We start from the raw sequence: 17,795 nt of genomic DNA on the forward strand, positions 1-17,795 counted from the left end.
TACATGGTTCCTTAGCTGAAGCCAAGGATAATGACAGCACATTTCCCAACTTCAGAATTTGACCCTGTAAATTGTAACTTATAATTTAACTATATAGTAGATCACTGGCCCCAGAGTACCTCGATGGATGGCCTTTTGATATACTATTTTCATGTTCTTTACCAATATCCAAAAACTATATTTCATTACTAAATGTTCATTTTAAGAATTATACTATGACAGACTATAATTTAAAATTTTAAGAATTGTGTAACATTTTAACATGTTTAAGCATGTTTAAGATGTTTATTAAAAAGCTTTTTCTATGTTTATTGGGCATTGGGAATAATATCCAGGTTGCTGTTTAAGTACATGGTGACATGAACATGGCTGTAAGTTTTTGCTTCCGTTGAGTCATGTCTTAAATGGATTATTACATCCTGCAGGACTCCAACTACTTATTCACAGATTTTTCCAAAGCCTTTTTTCTGTAACTTCATGCACATTACGGAAGTGTACCTGTTTCATCAACACTCACATATTAAGTGCGTTTTTTTTAAAGTTTCTTTGTAATTTCACTGATAAAACAAAAAATGGTACTGTAAGGTTGATTTGTGTTTATTCAAACTTTAGAAAGACTGAATATCTTTCCACATATATTTTTTTAAATGAATTACAATATGATATTAGACAAGAATACTATAAATTTGAGTACATGGTGGACTTTAAAGACCTCTAAAATAAAAATTCACGCTATATAAGAGACATAACTTTTGCCTACGGACAAACAGGCATTCTTACCATTAAATATTCTTAAAACCTTGGTCAGGAGAACCCAGGAAACAAGAAGTTAACACCCCACTTTGCCTATCCTGTGTAAGTATGAAAGCCATTGCTTGCAGAAAGAATCCTGGGATTCCAACTCGCCTCTGGTTGCCTGGTTACAAAACTTGAGGAAGGACAATTACCTGTTTCTGTGATTCAGTTTCCTCATCTGCCAAAAAGGAGCAGTAATATTTTTGTTTGTTTTACTAAGTTGATAGCAATGCCATGAAGGCAAAACTGCGTAAGTAATCATAAATCTTATGTAAGGTTTAAGGCCTAATGGAAAGAATCCTAAAATATAAGAATCTATCTCCGTGTGTGTACATGTGCTGTATCAACCAACATTTATTAAATCCAAACACAGTAGCACTCCCTGAGGTGAAATCCTGACATTACCAATTCTTCAAATAAAGTACTCTTCAGTCCTGCCATTTGATAACAGCCCCGAGCTAAAAAGGGGTAACTCTGTCCTAAGCACCATCCCTTTAGTGATGGGTGGTCCTCGTCCATCACTACATCGTAACAAGATTTCTGTGGCTAGCTAGTTTCTCATGATAATATAATTAAATCTGAAACAAAGGCTTTCAGCTCTCCACTTTCCTAAATCTCTTCTTGACTCCTGAAAGTAAAAGTTATTATGTAGTTTTTTTGGTTGTTCAAGGATTATGCTTGCTCCAGTAATTTCCTTAGTCACTGTCCTAAAAGCATGCTTTTTTTTTTTTTTTTTTTTTTTAAAGATTTCAGCTATCCATTTGACAGAGAGAGAGAGAGAGAGAGACCACACAGGTAGAGGGAGCTGCAGGTTCTTTGCTGAGCAGGGAGCCCAATGTGGGGTTCAATCCCAGGACCCTGGGATCATGACCTGAGCCGAAGGCAGATGCTTAATCAACTAAGCCACCCAGGTGTCAGGTGTCCCTCTAAAAGCACTCTTGAGGACTTGGAGAAGGTGAATTTTATGGATTGGAAAGAGAACTGGAATAGACAGTTCTTAATTTTAGGCCATGGTGCTGTAACCGGTTTCCTAGATGTGAAATACTGGAAGCATTTCATGTATTTCATGGAGATGGTTTATGGATATGCTTACTATCTTTGTATAAAAGAGATGATAACAAACATGGTAACCAAATCCACTGGTCCAAGAAGTCTGTCATCACCTACATGGGAAGAATAAGTAACCTTTGACAGAGATCTGTTACCTCCTGGACAGATGATACATTCAGAGAGGTCACCTGGCTTTTCTGACACTTGCATCCCTCCAACTAAAAAACATGAATAATGTTTGTTCATAGGATTCAAGCACCTTCCATGATTCCGAAGACATACATATCTTTCAGAAGCGTCAGAACATATCATATACGTGTCTTCTCAAAGACACTGAGATATTTGCAGTATTCTAAGTGACAAACCTGGTACCTTGAACCAATAATTTAGTCTATAAATTTTGATCTACTGGGGCGCCTGGGTAGCTCACTGGGTTAAGCCTCTGCCTTCAGCTCAGGTCATGATCCCAGGGTCCTGGGATCAAGCCCCGCATCGGGTTCTCTGCTCAATGGGGAGCCTGCTTCCCCCTCTCCCTCTCTGCCAGCCTCTCTGCCTACTTGTGATCTCTGTCTGTCAAATAAATAAATAAAATCTTAAAAAAATTTTGACCTACTACACAGATTTGAATTATTTTAGAGTTCTCCTCTAAAGTTTACTGACAGAAGACTTTCCCATTTGAGCATCAAGATTCGGTAAGCACGTTTTTCTTTTATAAATCGGCTTCCTTCTTAGAAACTGGTTTCATACTAAGATTCCTTTCATCCATACATAAAATATGTATGGATATATAAAACTATGATTTGGTTACTATAAAAATAAAGGCATCAAATTTACTAAACATCTGGCCTCTAGGGAAAATCAAATAGCTGAACCTAAATTAACATCATTTTTTGCCTCTCTGGCACGCACCCAGCAGATGCCATTTTTTAGAGCTGTGATCACATTATGTCCAGTGATATTTTAAACAAGTGCTATTTAATGCTTCACAAAACAGGGAAGGGAAGCATGTCATCTTTTTGAGATAGATGACATAATAGTGTACTTTTTAAAAAAAGCATCATAAGAAAACAGATGACTGGATCCGAATCATTTATTTTCTCCTTCCTTCATCTCTTACCCCCATATCCCCCTCCCACTTCCTGTGTCCTGTTCATACAACATATGTACTTCTGAGACTCTTTTGCTTCTCCTGAGAGAACAGAGACATCTTTATGATGACTCTAGAAGTGGCCCGTTTTTCTCTCGGCATACTGCATTAGGAAGAGAGCCAAACAGAGGGTGAACAGCAATCAAGGCCTTGGGGGACAGTGACAATGACATTGTTCGGGAGACTCAGAACACAGGTCATAGGCTATTCTCTGCAGTATTCAGACTTCACTGAGGAAAATTTTATTTTATTATTATTATTTTTTAAGATTTTTATTTATTTATTTGACAGAGAAGAGATCACAAGTAGGCAGAGAGTCAGGCAGAGAGAGGGGGAAGCAGACTCCCTGCTGAGCAGAGAGCCCAATGCGGGGCTCGATCCCAGGACCCTGGGATCATGACCTGAGCCAAAGGCAGAGGCTTTAACCCACTGAGCCACCCAGGCACTCCATTATTATTTTTTTAAGATTGTGTTTATTTATTTGACAGAGAGAGAGAGAGAGAGTGCATAAGCAGGGGGAGCTGCAGGCAGGGGAGAAGCAGGCTCCCCACTGAACAAGGAACCTGATTTGGGACTCGATCCCAGGATGCTGGGATCATGACCTGAGCCGAAGGCAGACACTTAACCGACGGAGCCACACAGGTGCCCCCACGGAGGAAAATTTTAGCTAGACTGTGCCACAAAATCCTCCAAACTAAGAAAATCATTAGACATACTGAGATTGATAAGATAAAAAACACATTTACTTAGCACTGATTTCCTGATAAATGCAATTATCCAACAGCATTAGTCCATACAGCACCAGTCCATACAGCACCCAAGTACAAATCAGCAAAAGGCACCCCCTCGGGGCAGACACATGCGGGTAGGCACATGGCTTGAGAGTGGAGCTGGGCAGATTCCAACATCCTCTTGCCACCTCAAGCAGGCAGCATCATGTAGAACATATTCTGAGCAACTGGACACGGGGATCCTATTTACATAGGTCTTTCTTTTAGTGCTTTGCAAATCCCAAGACAAAAATAATATAACCGGAACATCTATCTATACTCATTGCAGAGTAGTACTGTGTCAGATTAAGAATATAAGATTATCTAGTGGCAAATAAAAAATTCACTCAGTATTAATTCAGGTGAACAGAAAAGGATACTTGATATAGATTCTTTGTAGTGAAGTCATCAAAGAACAACCAATAAAAGTCATTCTCCTGGTTTATACTAACAGGAGAGTGAATACTTACCACCATCTTCAACTGTAAAATGGAACATATCACTTGTGGCGTTGGCCCCGTCTTTTAAAACGTAGCAGATTTTCATGTCATCAATGTCAGCTAGAAAATAACCCAAGAACAAGATGATTCATTACTAAGGTGAGATTGGTGACTCATTACTTATGGTAAATCCGACTGGCTCTTCTCTGTAATCACGTTTAGGTTTCCTAATTCCAAGGGAAGCAGTGCTATCTGATTTCTCCTCTCTCTAAGCCCCTTGATTTCAGCTGTCCCATGGAAATCTGATCCCTTACCCAGATAGAGTGCAAGAGTTAGGTTATAATAATAGGAAGGTGTTGTCCCTCCCAATGTTATTTGCATGTTCATGCACCAAAGAAGTGACTGTCTAAATACGGAATGTCAGACTTCATGACAGGTGGAAAGGGAGATAGTCTGAGGCATGAAAGATTTCCTGACACTACCAAAATCACACTCTTTTCCTCCCTAGAGGGTTGGCTCTCAGAGGAAAGAACTTCCCTGCCCTCCTCTGGCTAACGTTTCTTACCTCTTGCGATACACAACAGGCTGTTTTTAAGCTCTCCAGAGTTCGGGGAAAAAAAAAAAAATCAAGGACATTTTACATCCCAAAGATTGAAATAACTGTCATGACCCCAGAAAAGAATTAGGACAGAAAACATCTAACAAAACCTGAAACCTTTATTCATAGTGAAAAGCTATTCTGCCTCAGGAACCCTCTTTCTTTTGCTTTCTGTCCTAGCTCTCAAATTTACCAGCACAGTTTGTTTTCAGTGATCGACTGACATACGACTTCAAAAATTTATTCACGCATTTTACTAATTCCTTTCGTAAATGATGAAACACAAACAACATAATAAACCAAGAACCATCATCTTCTGTGAAGCTCAGCAACATAACATTATTGACCTGGGCCAGGCAGTAAGTAGTTATTTCCAAGGCTACATAAAATCAAGTTCACAGCTAAGAGTAGTTTCCCCAGTGGTATGTAACATTTGTGTGTCTCGAGTGGGCTCTACAGTTTTTCCATCTTCTAAGAGTTCTCTCTACTAAGTTCGTGCTATGAAGTCTGCAAGCATCATATATAAGAAAATGAATTTATGAAATAATAAGCTCAAGTGATGTAAGGTACTGGGATCAACAAATGACTCCATGAATTTCTGTGACCCCATCTGACAGATGGGAAATGTACACACTCCCTTGCCTCATACAGTTCTGAGAGGTGGCTTGTTTACAATCCGACATTTGAAAATCTGATTTAATAGTTAATGGTAACTTCTTGTAAAAGGGGTACTAACAGATGAAGCAAATTCAAGACATATTCTTCCCCCTTAGCATTTTATTCCTAACTCTGCTCCAAATTTCTGCCTAGTGTCATTTGTATCTTTCTGCATGGCTACCTTTCCTAGAAGGCGGAAAACTTCTGGGATTCTTTTTTTCATCTTAACCTCCCATAGTCCTTTGCCCGGGATCTAATATTCAGTAACAGCTCAAACATTTCTTAAAACGAAAGAGTCCAGAGGTCTGGTAGATCATGCTCCTACCGCTACTTCCGTGTGTGTGATGTTTCGACAGAGGTAAGGAGCAAAGCCCTTGCAGGCTCTTTACCTGTCTACTCCTACAACTCTGACCCCTTACAACCTTTTAATTCATCAGGAAAACTGTACTCTAAGGGCACATCTTTAGCCTAATGACAGTCTTCTGGTCATGTGAGGAAGACCTTTTTCCAAACTTCCCCATTCCCTCTTTAACTGTGTAAGAAAATCTAAAAGCTCTACCACAAGAAAAGGAAAAATTCATTAGTGCACCCAAACTCTGCATCGTTGTTTTCTTGCAAAAGCTATGGTATTTAGGAGACAGTTTTGCTGAAACAAATCACCACTTCAAAAGTGATTTCTTAAAAGCTTTTTTTTTTTTTAAAGTGAACATGAATGCAATTAGTACATGCAGGTGTCAAATTTTCTGCCCAAGTTAGGGCATGTAATATTGATTAGTTGGAACAAACCAAAACCCTTTTCATTTTCTTTATAACTCAGTTAGTAATTCATGGTTCAAAAAAGCGACTTCTAAAAAAATCTCAAATAAGTTAAGACTTTGATCATACCACTGTTATTCTATAGGAAACTCTAAAGCTATCAAAAACATCACACATTATATATAAACACTCACTTCTTAAGGCACAGCAGTATTAGGAAGATCAAAACCTAGTAGCAAAAAAGGTCATCTCCTTTCAGTAAACATCTAACAATTACCTGGATTTTCTTCTAATCACTGATCACACATCCGATTTATTTCAGTTCATGTATATAAGCATTCCATTATTTGGGGTTTTCGTTTTAATTCTAAGTTCACTGACATTCCTGGCAACCACACCCTGGTTCAAACTCTTTGGGGGAAATTTCTTAAAGTAATCTGTAATGTATCTCTCATAAGACATCATTACGTACTTATTGTAGAGAAAACAGTCGAGGTCCTTGAGACAAGTGATTTAAGCCCGGGATGAAGACAGCAGGGGCACCCTGCCAAAGACACATCTTTGAAATAATTTCTCTAATTTGTCTAATTCTACCTTGTTAAGTCTTCTAATAATAAAATTGGATGAGGTTTAGGAATGAATGAATTTTCTTTTCCTAGGCACCATTTAGAGAATCGGTTTGGGAACAAACTTCTTTGCCCATATATGGCTAACTTGACTTAACTCAGCGCACTGAAAATCCATCAAAATACAGCTCAGCTCATCCCTTCACGATAACAGAAAAACAAAAACAGATCAAAGCTAGTGTTGTCCTTACTCAAGCTCCCGCGTTCATTTCTCTTCAAGACAACAGCACAGTGGCTTGACAGTGGAACTTCTCCATTTTCCCTCAGCCATCTTGCCTCCAGAAACAACCACCCTGAACCAAACTGTAGCCTCCACTTGCTCAGATGAGTGCTCTGTGATGAACTACCAACAGTTTTCCTAAGCAGCGTTTGGGTTCTTATTGGAATGTGCTCATTTCTCTTATAACCTTAAAAATGTATCTTCACTTTTTATAATAAACTGCTACTCCATATTTACAAATGACCATAAAGACTAATCATGGTAAGTCCATATCGGTGAGAGAGAGAGAGAGAGAGAGAGAACGTGCGCACATGCAAGAGCCTCCCTCTGAAATAGTATAATTTAGGGTTTGATATTTAAGATATAATATTCCAACATTATCAGCTGTCAGATCTGCTCCATAGGCTTTAAGTTAAATCATCTGCCTGTCTTCATCCACAAATTCCTTTTTTTTTTTTAATCCTTAAAGTCAGATTACTTGTTTCAGGTCAGAGGAGCGATTTGAAATCACATTTTCTATCCTGTAATATATTCCTTTCATCCTCTTCACTTTCCATGCAAACAAACCAGTCTAAGATTGCATGGCATCTCTGTCCTCAGAAAGCCTTCACACAAAAGTTTCCTGCTGGTCTGGCATGACACTTGGCACTCTGAGGTTTTCCTGTCCCTGCAGGTCCTACAATATATTCAGGCTTTCGGCCAACAATCAGGAGGTTGGAGTTCAGGGCTATTTGCCAGCATCTAAAACAGAGAAGCAGTTCACTTTAACACTAAACTTCGCGACATCCATTTATTAAAGCATTTGTTAGAGCCCAACACTGTTGCGGGGAAAAGAACACCCCCACTGGGATGCCCCGAGGGTAAACTCCATCTGCACTCACAGAGCCGACACAGGAGAGATCTAGTTTCCATCCTGACATGGTGAGATTTTCATGAAAGCCACCCGTAGCCCTCTGTAGTGAAGGTCACACGTCCTGGAGAACAGAGCCTTGCCTCTCAAGCTGGCACACTGAATGGGCTTCCCCCTTCTGTCAGTGAGTGACTCTACAGAGGTCACCTGCCTTTCCTGTCTCAGACTGTGTTCCACACACAAAGAAAATGTAGGTTAGAAAAACGCTTTAGCTTCAAGAATGCAGGTGTTGGAGGCCACAGGTGTCTGTTTCTGTGTTTGAAAGAGGAAGCGAGAGGAGATCTGAAACAAGAAAATAATTTCCTCCTTCCGTCCTGCTATTCAACTTGTTAATGTTATCTTCAGGTTCTTAATAAAATGAAGGTACATTCTGGTGATAGACATATTGTCTCGGACATCATTAAGGATGCTCTACGTGCGCATGTGCGCGTGTGCACACGTGTGTGTGTGTGTGTGTGTGTGTGTGTGTGTGAGAGAGAGAGAGAGAGAGATGGAACCATACCTTGTATATTTAATTGTTATAACTCTACACTTCTCATGTCTTTGGTGTTTGCCTAAGTCATAAAATATTAGAGAAGAATTCTAAATCTAAGAAGTAGTATACATTTTTTTTCAGTTACAAAGTTTCTAAGAACTGCAACAGGATTAGAACAATGCTCTCACAATTGAAATAATATAGCCTTGAAGGCTCTATTTGAATTGAAGGTGAAAATAACGGTAAGAATACAAAGAATTCAGAAAGCACAACCTTCGCTCGGGTGCCCAAATGCTTCATGAGCGACCTGCAGTGCACCCGACAGGCCACTCAGACGATGGGGGTGGCAAAGAGAGCAGACCTGAGGGCTTGCTTCAGTTTTAATTCCCCCCAAGTCTGGCTCCAGCCTTGGCAGCATACCTTGTTGCTGTCAAAAGACACTGATATTCCTTCTAATGCAGGGCACTGCAGTGGGAATACAGCAAGAAGAGAGCTATTCTCCCAGAAAAGTAAGTCCCCGCATTCCCCTCCAATCTCTCTATTTCCCTTTCCTTTTCTTCCCTTGGACTCAAATTTGATCCCCTATTTACAACATTTTCAGGAATAGCCGTACCCTCAGAAAATAAGACCTGAATTTTCCATTGGGTATAAGGAAATAAAAGAGTACCATACCTTGTGTAAACTGAGTCACACTGTGGTTGCCTCTGTCCAGGTTGAGGAGATAGCCATGTCGAGGGGCCTCTGTCACAATAAACCTGAGAGAAAAATGTAGGCTGTCTCTGTCCTCCGCTTTCAATATTTTGTTTGTGATCATGAACCCCAAGTGACCAGTAGGCAGAGTGCGAAGTGTGGAGGCCCCTTTGTTCACGGCAATTTGGGGGACACTATCGTCAACAGCTAAGACCTGGATTTTCATCACTTGGGGTCTCCTTGTTTCAAATGTTGTATCAGGGAAAACATAGAACTCTGTATGGGAACCATCAGTCACCGTGAAGGAGAAGCTGTCTTCATTCGACTCAGTGCCATCATGTCTGTAGCTGATTAAGTTTTCATTCAAGTCTTGCTTGGTAAAAACCATGGTGAGCCTGGTATTGTTGAACAGGAGTTGACCATGAACAGGCACCTGGGTGACAATGAACTTCAGGAGTTTGTCAGGAGTATCTCTGTCTTCGACAGTGAGTTCAAAGGGAGTGATCAGCTTGTTTTCACCTTCACTGACAACCAGGTTATGGATGGTGACCACCGGTTTTTTGTTATCCACATCACTAATGGAGATACGGAATGTCCGGAAGACAGGGTTACGTCCGTCGGTGACCTGAAACTCAAAACTGTCCATCTTGACTTCGTCGTCAGCTGTGTGGATGTAGTAGATTTTGTTGCCAGCCAGCTGGAGCTGAGTGAAAGATGTGATGGATGTTCCAAGTTGATCTGTGCACTCTAAGTGACCTCTCATGGGAGCCCTGGTGATGGTAAAAACTAAGTTTTCATCGGGACTGTTCAAGTCACTGGTGCTTAGTAGGTCTGTTGTGAGGGTGACTTTGCCACCTTCTTTCAAGGATACTCCCTTGCTTATCACATCTGGGAAGACAATGTCAATGCTCCCAATGGAAACATAAAAGTAGCGATCTATGAGGGCATTTATTCCATCAGTCACATCAAATTTAATTAGGTCCCGAATGCCCTCTTGTCCAAAATGGACATACTGAATTAAGTTTCTGTCCACTTCGTCCTGGGTAAAATTCATGCCCAGTGTGATATTTTCAAAGGCACCTGTAGGTTTTCGTCTCTGCAATAAGCCATGTCCTGGCCCATAACGAATAATATAAACCAAAGATTTGTCTTCAGAGTCCAAATCTGTTGCCATTAATATTTTGTTGTTGATAATTTTGGTTTCCCCAATTTCTATTTCTAGTCCATTATTGATCATCATTCTGGGGGTCTCATCATCAACTGGGATAACTATAATGAGGACCATCCTTTCCACTGAGTGCTTACCATCTGTTAGTCTAATCACAAAACTGTCTTCCTGAGTCTCGGAGTCATCATGCTCATAAATAATGCTTGAACTCTCTATGATCTGATCCAAGGTGAAGCTTTCAACCAAAACTGTGCCATTTATCAGCTGGTTCATGATGTGACCTCGAGTAGGAAATCGGGTAATAGTGAAAGTTAGATCATCTGGGGGCATGTCAGCATCAGCGGCATTGAGGATGGGCGTATCAATCACCAGACTCATGCCCTCCATCACCATAAATTCTCTCAGAAATATTTCTGGCTGTTCATCATTGGTGGGAATGATGACAATGGGGAAAAAATGTCTCTCTGAAAAGTTAATGCCATCAGAACAACGAAATATAAATCGGTCTTCCACGGGTTCGACCCCTTTATGGACACTCTGTACATAGTTAATATGACTCTGCCTGAGGTCTTTCAGGGTAAAGGCACTTATGGCAATTCCTGCTCTTGATTTCTCAGAGCCTGGGGCTGGAGAAATGTTTTCAACATAACCGGAGGTAGGCTGAATAACTATAGTGCACAAGAGGTCATCGGTTAGTGAGTCAATATCTTGAGCACTTATATGTGTTGAGGTTATAACACTTTTATCACCTTCCACGACTATAAACTGTTCACCTACAGAAATTTCTGGAGCCTGGTTATCAACAGGGAGGATGGTCACCCACACGGTAACTCCTTGGATAGTATTGCTACCTATTACCCATTCTTGAGACACATCTGACAGACTCAGGTTAAAAGAGTCCCCTCTGGGCAACAGGCCTATCTCACCGCTAGTGTGGGCATAGATGACAGAGCCTTCCAGGATGTCCTTTTGGGTAAACTGCTCTGCTGGAACTCCGTTGACCAGGATTTCCCCATATAAGGGTGGATCTTCCAAGACAAAAGTCAACATCACATCATCAGTGTCCTCATCAGTCCCCTTGATAACAGCGGCAGTAATTTCAGTAGCTCCATTTTCAAGAACATCTAGGTAAGACCCCAGAGTGCCAGCAGGAAGGCTCAGCATGGGCCCCTCATCATCCGCGGGCCGGACATTCACTCTGAGAGTGATGGGCACCACGTGGTGTCTGTCACTGACCTCCAAGGAGCAGCTATCAGTGAGAGACTCATCGCCGTTATGGGCATAGGAAATCCGACCCTGTTTTATGTCTTCCAAGTGGAAGACCTCCCCGACATGCAGTATCTGTCCAGACACTCTCATGTGGCCATGTTTGGGCGCCTGCGTGAGAGTGAAAGAGATGTGGGCAACGTCAGTATCTACATCATTCACACGCAACTCGGTCTCACTCAGGACGTGGTGGCCCTTCTCCTGAATGGTGAAACCCGTGTTGAGGATCTCAGGTGGCTGGTTGTCCACTGGCTGCAAGTAAAGCGTGAAGGTGCCCGGAGCCACATTCCCAGCTTGATCCTCCACCTGGAATTGGAACTGGGCCACTCGGGCAGCCACTCCCAGTTCTTGCTCTGGAGGTCTGTAAGCAATTTTATGGTGGTTGATCTGGGCTTGGGTAAAATGGGTCACCACGACTGAGGGGTTGTCGGTCAGGACCAAGGTGCCCAGTGGGGCGGGCGAGTGGTTTTTGTCTGTGTCCATGGGAGGCTGGGTCACTGTGTAACGCAGGTCTCGGTCATCTGTGTCCAGGTCAGTGTAGCGCAGCCACTTCTTCCTCAGAGGGGTGAGCTGGGATTCCTGCACCACCATCCGAAGGGGACAGCCGCTGCCCAGCTCTGGAGGGAGGCGATCCACAGGATGAATGCGTATCACAAATCTGTGTGGTCCAGACCGATTAGGAGGATCATGGTTATCCTGGACCCGAAATGTGAACTGGTCCATCACGGACCCAGGACTGTGGGGCCCCAAATGCCTGTAGAACAGCCGTCCCTCGCTTATGTCCCGCTGCCGCCACTCTGTCACTGTTTGCTCATAGAATGCTCCCTGCCTCCTCCAAGGGCCCCTGCTCAGCTCCTCCTCCTCCTCATGGGGAGGATGCGTTTGGCGGAGAAGCAGATGCCCTGCAGTTGAGGAGGGCGACTCCAGCACAAAAAGCAGCAGAGAGTCGTCTGAGTCAATGTCAGTTGCACTTAGAGCAAGGGGCAGGATGGGCACTGTCTCACCTTCTGCCAGTGTTAGCCCTGTGTTAGCATTGAGGACTGGTGGCTGGTCATCCACAGGCACTAAGGTGATAGGGAACAGGAACTGCACCTGGTGCCGGCGTCCTCCATCCACCATTCGAAGGACAAGGTTGTCACTCAGTGAGCCATCTTTGTCATCGTGATGGTAGACCACCTGGCCAGCCGCCAGCTCAGCCACCGTAAAGGTCTTAGGGGCGGAGCTGCCGTGGGTGGCACCCAAAAGGACAAGGTAACCATGCCGGAGCCCAGCCACCACCTCCAGCTGCACTGCCTCCAGGTCATCCTCATCGCTGATGACCAAGTTTTGTGGCCCACTGCCGGCAGGGCCTGTAAGGGGCCGGGACTGGCCCTCATAGAGAATGAGACCGGTGTTCCGGGTGACTACGGGAGCCAGTGTGTTCATGGGCTTCACCACTACCATAAAAGCAAAAGGGTCTGAGGCAGCTCCTTCCGGGTCCACTACCTCCAATTCCAGTTCAAAGAGCCGCTCCTGGTCAGAGTCTTCAGAGGGGGGCTGGTAGGCAATCTTCAAGAGCTGCAGGTCCTTTTGAGTGAAAGACGAGAGGGGCAGGCTGCGATCATCAGTACTAACTAGGTAGCCCTGGCCAGGCTGGAAGGGAGAGGTGAGGTTGAAGATCAACAGGTCAGGGGGAGACTCAGCATCCTCCGCAGCCAGCATGTCTGGGGTCAGGGCGGTGAGTACAAACTGATCCACCTCCATCATCATCATGGCCACAAAACTGGGCTTGGGGGCGGTGTTCTCGGCCCCTCCTCGGATTCTCACCAGCACCTGGAAGTGCTCACGTTTCAGAGCAGGCCTGCCCACAGGCGAACCACGAGACCGCAGCTCCACCACCATGGGCACCCAGTCCCTGTTTGGGGACCGACTGGGGGCCGTGTGGCGGTAGCGCACGCCTAGTTCCTGGAAAGCTTTGCAGTCCATCAGGAGAGGATCCTGGGCGCCCCCCTCTTTGGCTCCACCTGGAACTTGCGGGTAGTGAAGGAGCTCCCCGTAGCGAGGCAGCGCGCTCAGGCCGGACAGGATGCCCACGCGACATTCCTCGGTCTCGGGCTGGTAGGCAAACTCCAGGCTCCGCGCGTCCAGGGCATTACTGGTCCCCAGTAGCTCCTCCACGACGAGGGGCAAGTTCCGAGTCACAACCTCTAGCTGGGTGAAGACCACCTCCACCTCCAGCACCAACGGTAGCACTGCTGCCCCTCCCGGCGTGTCGTAGCGCAGCTGCAGCCGAATGCGATCCCGCGATGGGCTGCGCGCGCCCAGGTGCGAGTAGCGTACCTCTCCCGGGCCGAAGTCGCACGGGAAGCGCTTGGGACTCAGGCGGCCAGGCCTCTGGGCCAGCGCGTCGTTGTCTAGCACGGTCACCGAACAGCGGTCCCCCGGCTGCACCTGCAGCACCAGGTCGTGCAGCGGATCCAGCCAGACCTCGCGGCCGAAGGGCACCCGGAGCCCACGGTTCGCCAGCACTATGGCCTCCTCGGCGGGGACCCCTGCAGCCCCCGCGAGATCCGGGGACAGCAACGCTCGCTCAGGGGAAGCGGGCTGTGCCGGGACGCAGCTTACCGGTGACAGGAGAAGCAGCAGCAGCAACACGAGGAGGGACAGCAGCGTAGGTATCTGCTGAAAACTGGTGGGGTTGGCCAGACCGCCAGCGCCGGCGGCGATCCCGGGAGTCCTGGCCGCGTGCATGGTCCGGTTGTTAGAGCTCGGACAGGTCAGCCTGAGAGAGCGCAGTCAGTCCCCCGGCAGGGAGCAAGAAACCCCTCCGGAAAGTGCCAGGAGCTCTGTACTCTGTAGCCGCGGCTGGGCCAGGATGGAAAGTTGCGAGGGACGGGCGGGGCTGGCGCTGCAGCGGAGGCTGAAGCCCCCCGGGCGTCCCGCTCCGCCACCCGCCGCACACTGGCTGCGAGAACTGAGTCCCTCCACTCCTGCTTCCCAGGTCCCGGGACCTAGAGCTCTGAGGGAAAACCCTCCCCTAGCACCCCCTTACTCCAGTCCTCCCAGGAGGCCAATCGTTGGTCCCGGGAGGAGGCCCCGAGTTGAGGGTTGGGTAGTGATATCTGTCAATCAGTTCCTAGGGGCGGAGGCGGGGAAACCTGGCGGAGAGGAGGATATTCAAGGCTCTGCAAGTTGTCCTGCAAGCGAGGGGTACTGGCTGTCTCGAGGTGCCCACCTGTGCTCACGTTTCGCTTTGGGATGCCAGGGCTGGGGTTCCAGCAGAGGAGGCGGGACACGCGGCTGGGCTTGAATCTGTTCTTCAGCTGCCTGGGATCCAGGATTACCCACTTTTGCTCCCATCCCCTCCAATTCGTTGCCGTCTCGCGCGGGGGAGTGTGGTTATTGCTCACCGGGATTTGCAAACCCGAGAAGAAAGTTATTCGCAATGTCGCTTGTGTTTGAATCGAAACCCAGAGCAGTTTGGGAAGAAAGGCTGGGGCATATTTGCAAAAGAAGGACAGCTAGAATGACAAGCCAATGCTAGGGCAGGTTGCGCGCGCACACGCACACACACACACACACACACACACACACACACACACACACTCACCCCGGACGGACACACACACACACACACCCCGGGCCACTGCAGTCTCCTTGTAAATTACGGGGGGGGGGGGGTGGTGCACAGTCCTTGGATTGGTGAGTTTTAAACAAGCCCCTCCTTTGCAACCAAAGTTCAGAGTAAAAGGGGAAAAGGGGGGCCCAAGGGGGGAGGAATATTTGGAATGCGTGAGAAATGCAGTCAGTCCGATCGGAATCGCGAGACTAGCACCAAAAAATAAGTTCTAGGGAATGTAGCCCCAGGCTCTCCCAAAGACGCCGCCGTCCGGGGAGCTGTCGTTAGAAACGTTCCTGTTCTCTTCGCAGTAATTAGTCCGAGTACAAACTAAACCTACTTGTCAGCATCCCATTTCTTTGCATGCCAAGAGAATTGATAAATATCCGGAGGGCGAACGAAAATAGGTTAGCTCCCATTTCAGTGAGCGGGTTTTTAAGTCAGAGTTTGAGCTCTTCCTGCCCCCTTGTGTCTGTCCGGTTTCAGAAGTGTTAGAATTCTCCTGCAAGCTTTCTAACAGCGCCCGCCTCTTCGAAGGCGGGGGGGGGGAGTGGGGGGAAGGGGGACCCTCACAGTTAAAACTCAGCCATTTCCAGATTTGTTTCTTGAGCAGTCTTGTTTACCTATTCTGCTCAAAATGTTTTGTTTTGGAGAATGTTCTTTTCTGTTCAGTAACACAAATCGGGTTATTAGTTGGAATACAGAATTGGAATCATGGTCATCCTGTCCTTTTCCTGTTTAAGGATAGTTTAGATTTGGGAAAGAAAAGAGTGTAAGAAACTGCTGTGACATTTTAAGTTTCAGTCAAAATTGAAGATCTTAAACGCACATGTGGGTGCATTTCAGAAAGAAGTAGTTGCCTTATTAACCCTTTCAGGTCATTCCCCTGAGGGTCCTCAGTCCAGAATTTTGATCCGTGCCTGGTACACTCACAGCTACCTCCCAGGTCACAGCCCAGCGTGTATCCAGGATATTTCTGGGAAGTGTCAGATTCTGCTCCAGGAAGACCCCTGGGCCATGTCTGTCCCTGCCAGTTAGAGATGGGAAATCCTGAAATCTTTCAGAAAGAAGCCAGAGAGAGAGATTAATTTAAAGGAGCCATTCATGCCAGCAAACAAATGACGTTTAATTGACTATTAATTGAACTAATTCTTAATGCTTTGCACTTTGGGGGAGCTTTTAACTCCCACTTATGATTGATGAATACATTTCACAATTTAGTACAAAATGATGAGCATCCAAGAACCTAAATGGGATGCCGCTGAAATTTTAAACGTTTGAGAAAACCCCCATCCAAGTCCACTGATTTCCGATCACTTTGCATTATTATTTTATAGCTTCTTATAGTGATTCACTGTTGCAAACAGAATTCAAATTCAGTGACAAGGGGAAATTTTACTCTTTCCCGTTCACAAATAGAACAAATGTAAAGATGCCAAATGAAATAGAACATCGGTTTCAGAATATAGTTCTTTATATATTATATTTCAAATTCTGGTTATTACGTACTTTGAAAACTGTCCGGCGGGAGCTGAGTGATTTTTATTCAGGCATTGTGACCCTGGGTCCTCTCTGACCAGAACCAGACCAACCGCCTGACCCTTGATGCCTCCCAGTGGCTCCAGGCTTTTCCTTTCTTCCTTTTAAAGTCCAACTCTGTTTGACTTGCAAGCGGATGATAAGATCAGCATTTGAAGTATGGTAGTATGCCTGAAGGGCAGAGTTCAATATTTTGTTTCAAGGTAAGAAGAATAGAGGTCCACAGTTATTTTTAAGTAGCCTAAGGAAATCAATAAGCTATAATCTTTTCTTTTCTTTTTTTTACTCTTTAATTTAGCCTGCCTTGAAGTGATGGAATGATTCTTATGAATTATTATTTTTTTTGGAGGTGGGGTAAGTGCTTTCGTTATTTGTTATCAAATAGAAGGTAATCACATAGAAGGTAACACATACTGTTATTTGGTTAAATGTATTTTGCATTCATAGTTATCGATAAAATAGTGAAATATTAAATTCTTATCTCCAAGCAAGTATTATTGATGATGATAATTACTCTTTAGGATAAATACCTCAGTGTTAAAAGATTTCTATACTTCAGTGGCAAGGAAATATTATTTTATGGCCAATAGTCTTAATATCATAAGGAATTAAATAAATTGGAAAACATGTAATATTTTTAAATCTGAGCTTAATTATTCAGTGCTCCTTCTGTTATCCTTGTAAACACCGTGCATCTTCTGGGCAAAATATCTTTTAAAATAAATTCTTAAAGTTGCTTAGCCTGTGAAAACACACTAAAATGTGTCCTCAAATCAACTTCACTTGATCTTAGCCAAAAGGCCAAGAAGCGATGTGTCCTCAAATCAACTTAAAGCTGAAATTGTTCATTGTTAAAACTTAAATGACCCCTGACCTAGGGTTAAGCACCAGAGAACTTATTTCCTAAAATAAAGAAAGTTATGTGATGAATTCAAGATATAGGCGAGATATTCAGATGTAAACTGAAGGCAGGTCTGGGACTCTGCTTAAATTTACATCTGGTTAAATTTTGAGTGTAACATTGTCATTCCAAAGTTTATTTCACTTTTCTTATATCACTCTCCTGGCCTGTAAGACCACCATAGAGAAG

At 44.6% G+C, this 17,795-nt stretch overlaps 1 protein-coding gene across 1 annotated transcript in view; it reads right to left on the reverse strand.

Annotated features, from left to right (window-relative positions):
• The window catches only part of FREM2 (FRAS1 related extracellular matrix 2), a gene marked incomplete at both ends in the record, with an annotated part of 150,466 nt that extends 136,168 nt beyond the window's left edge, over positions 1-14,298 (reverse strand). The window contains 2 exons of the mRNA XM_080799201.1: positions 4,233-4,322; positions 9,117-14,298. Of these exons, the coding sequence (XP_080655327.1) occupies positions 4,233-4,322; positions 9,117-14,298 (5,272 nt within the window). The remainder of the gene's footprint in view (positions 1-4,232; positions 4,323-9,116) is intronic.
• Between the last annotated feature and the right edge of the window lie 3,497 nt (positions 14,299-17,795).

This window comes from Martes martes (genome assembly GCF_963455335.1).
Source record: "Martes martes genome assembly, chromosome: 3".
In the NCBI taxonomy this organism is placed as follows: Eukaryota; Metazoa; Chordata; class Mammalia; order Carnivora; family Mustelidae; genus Martes; species Martes martes.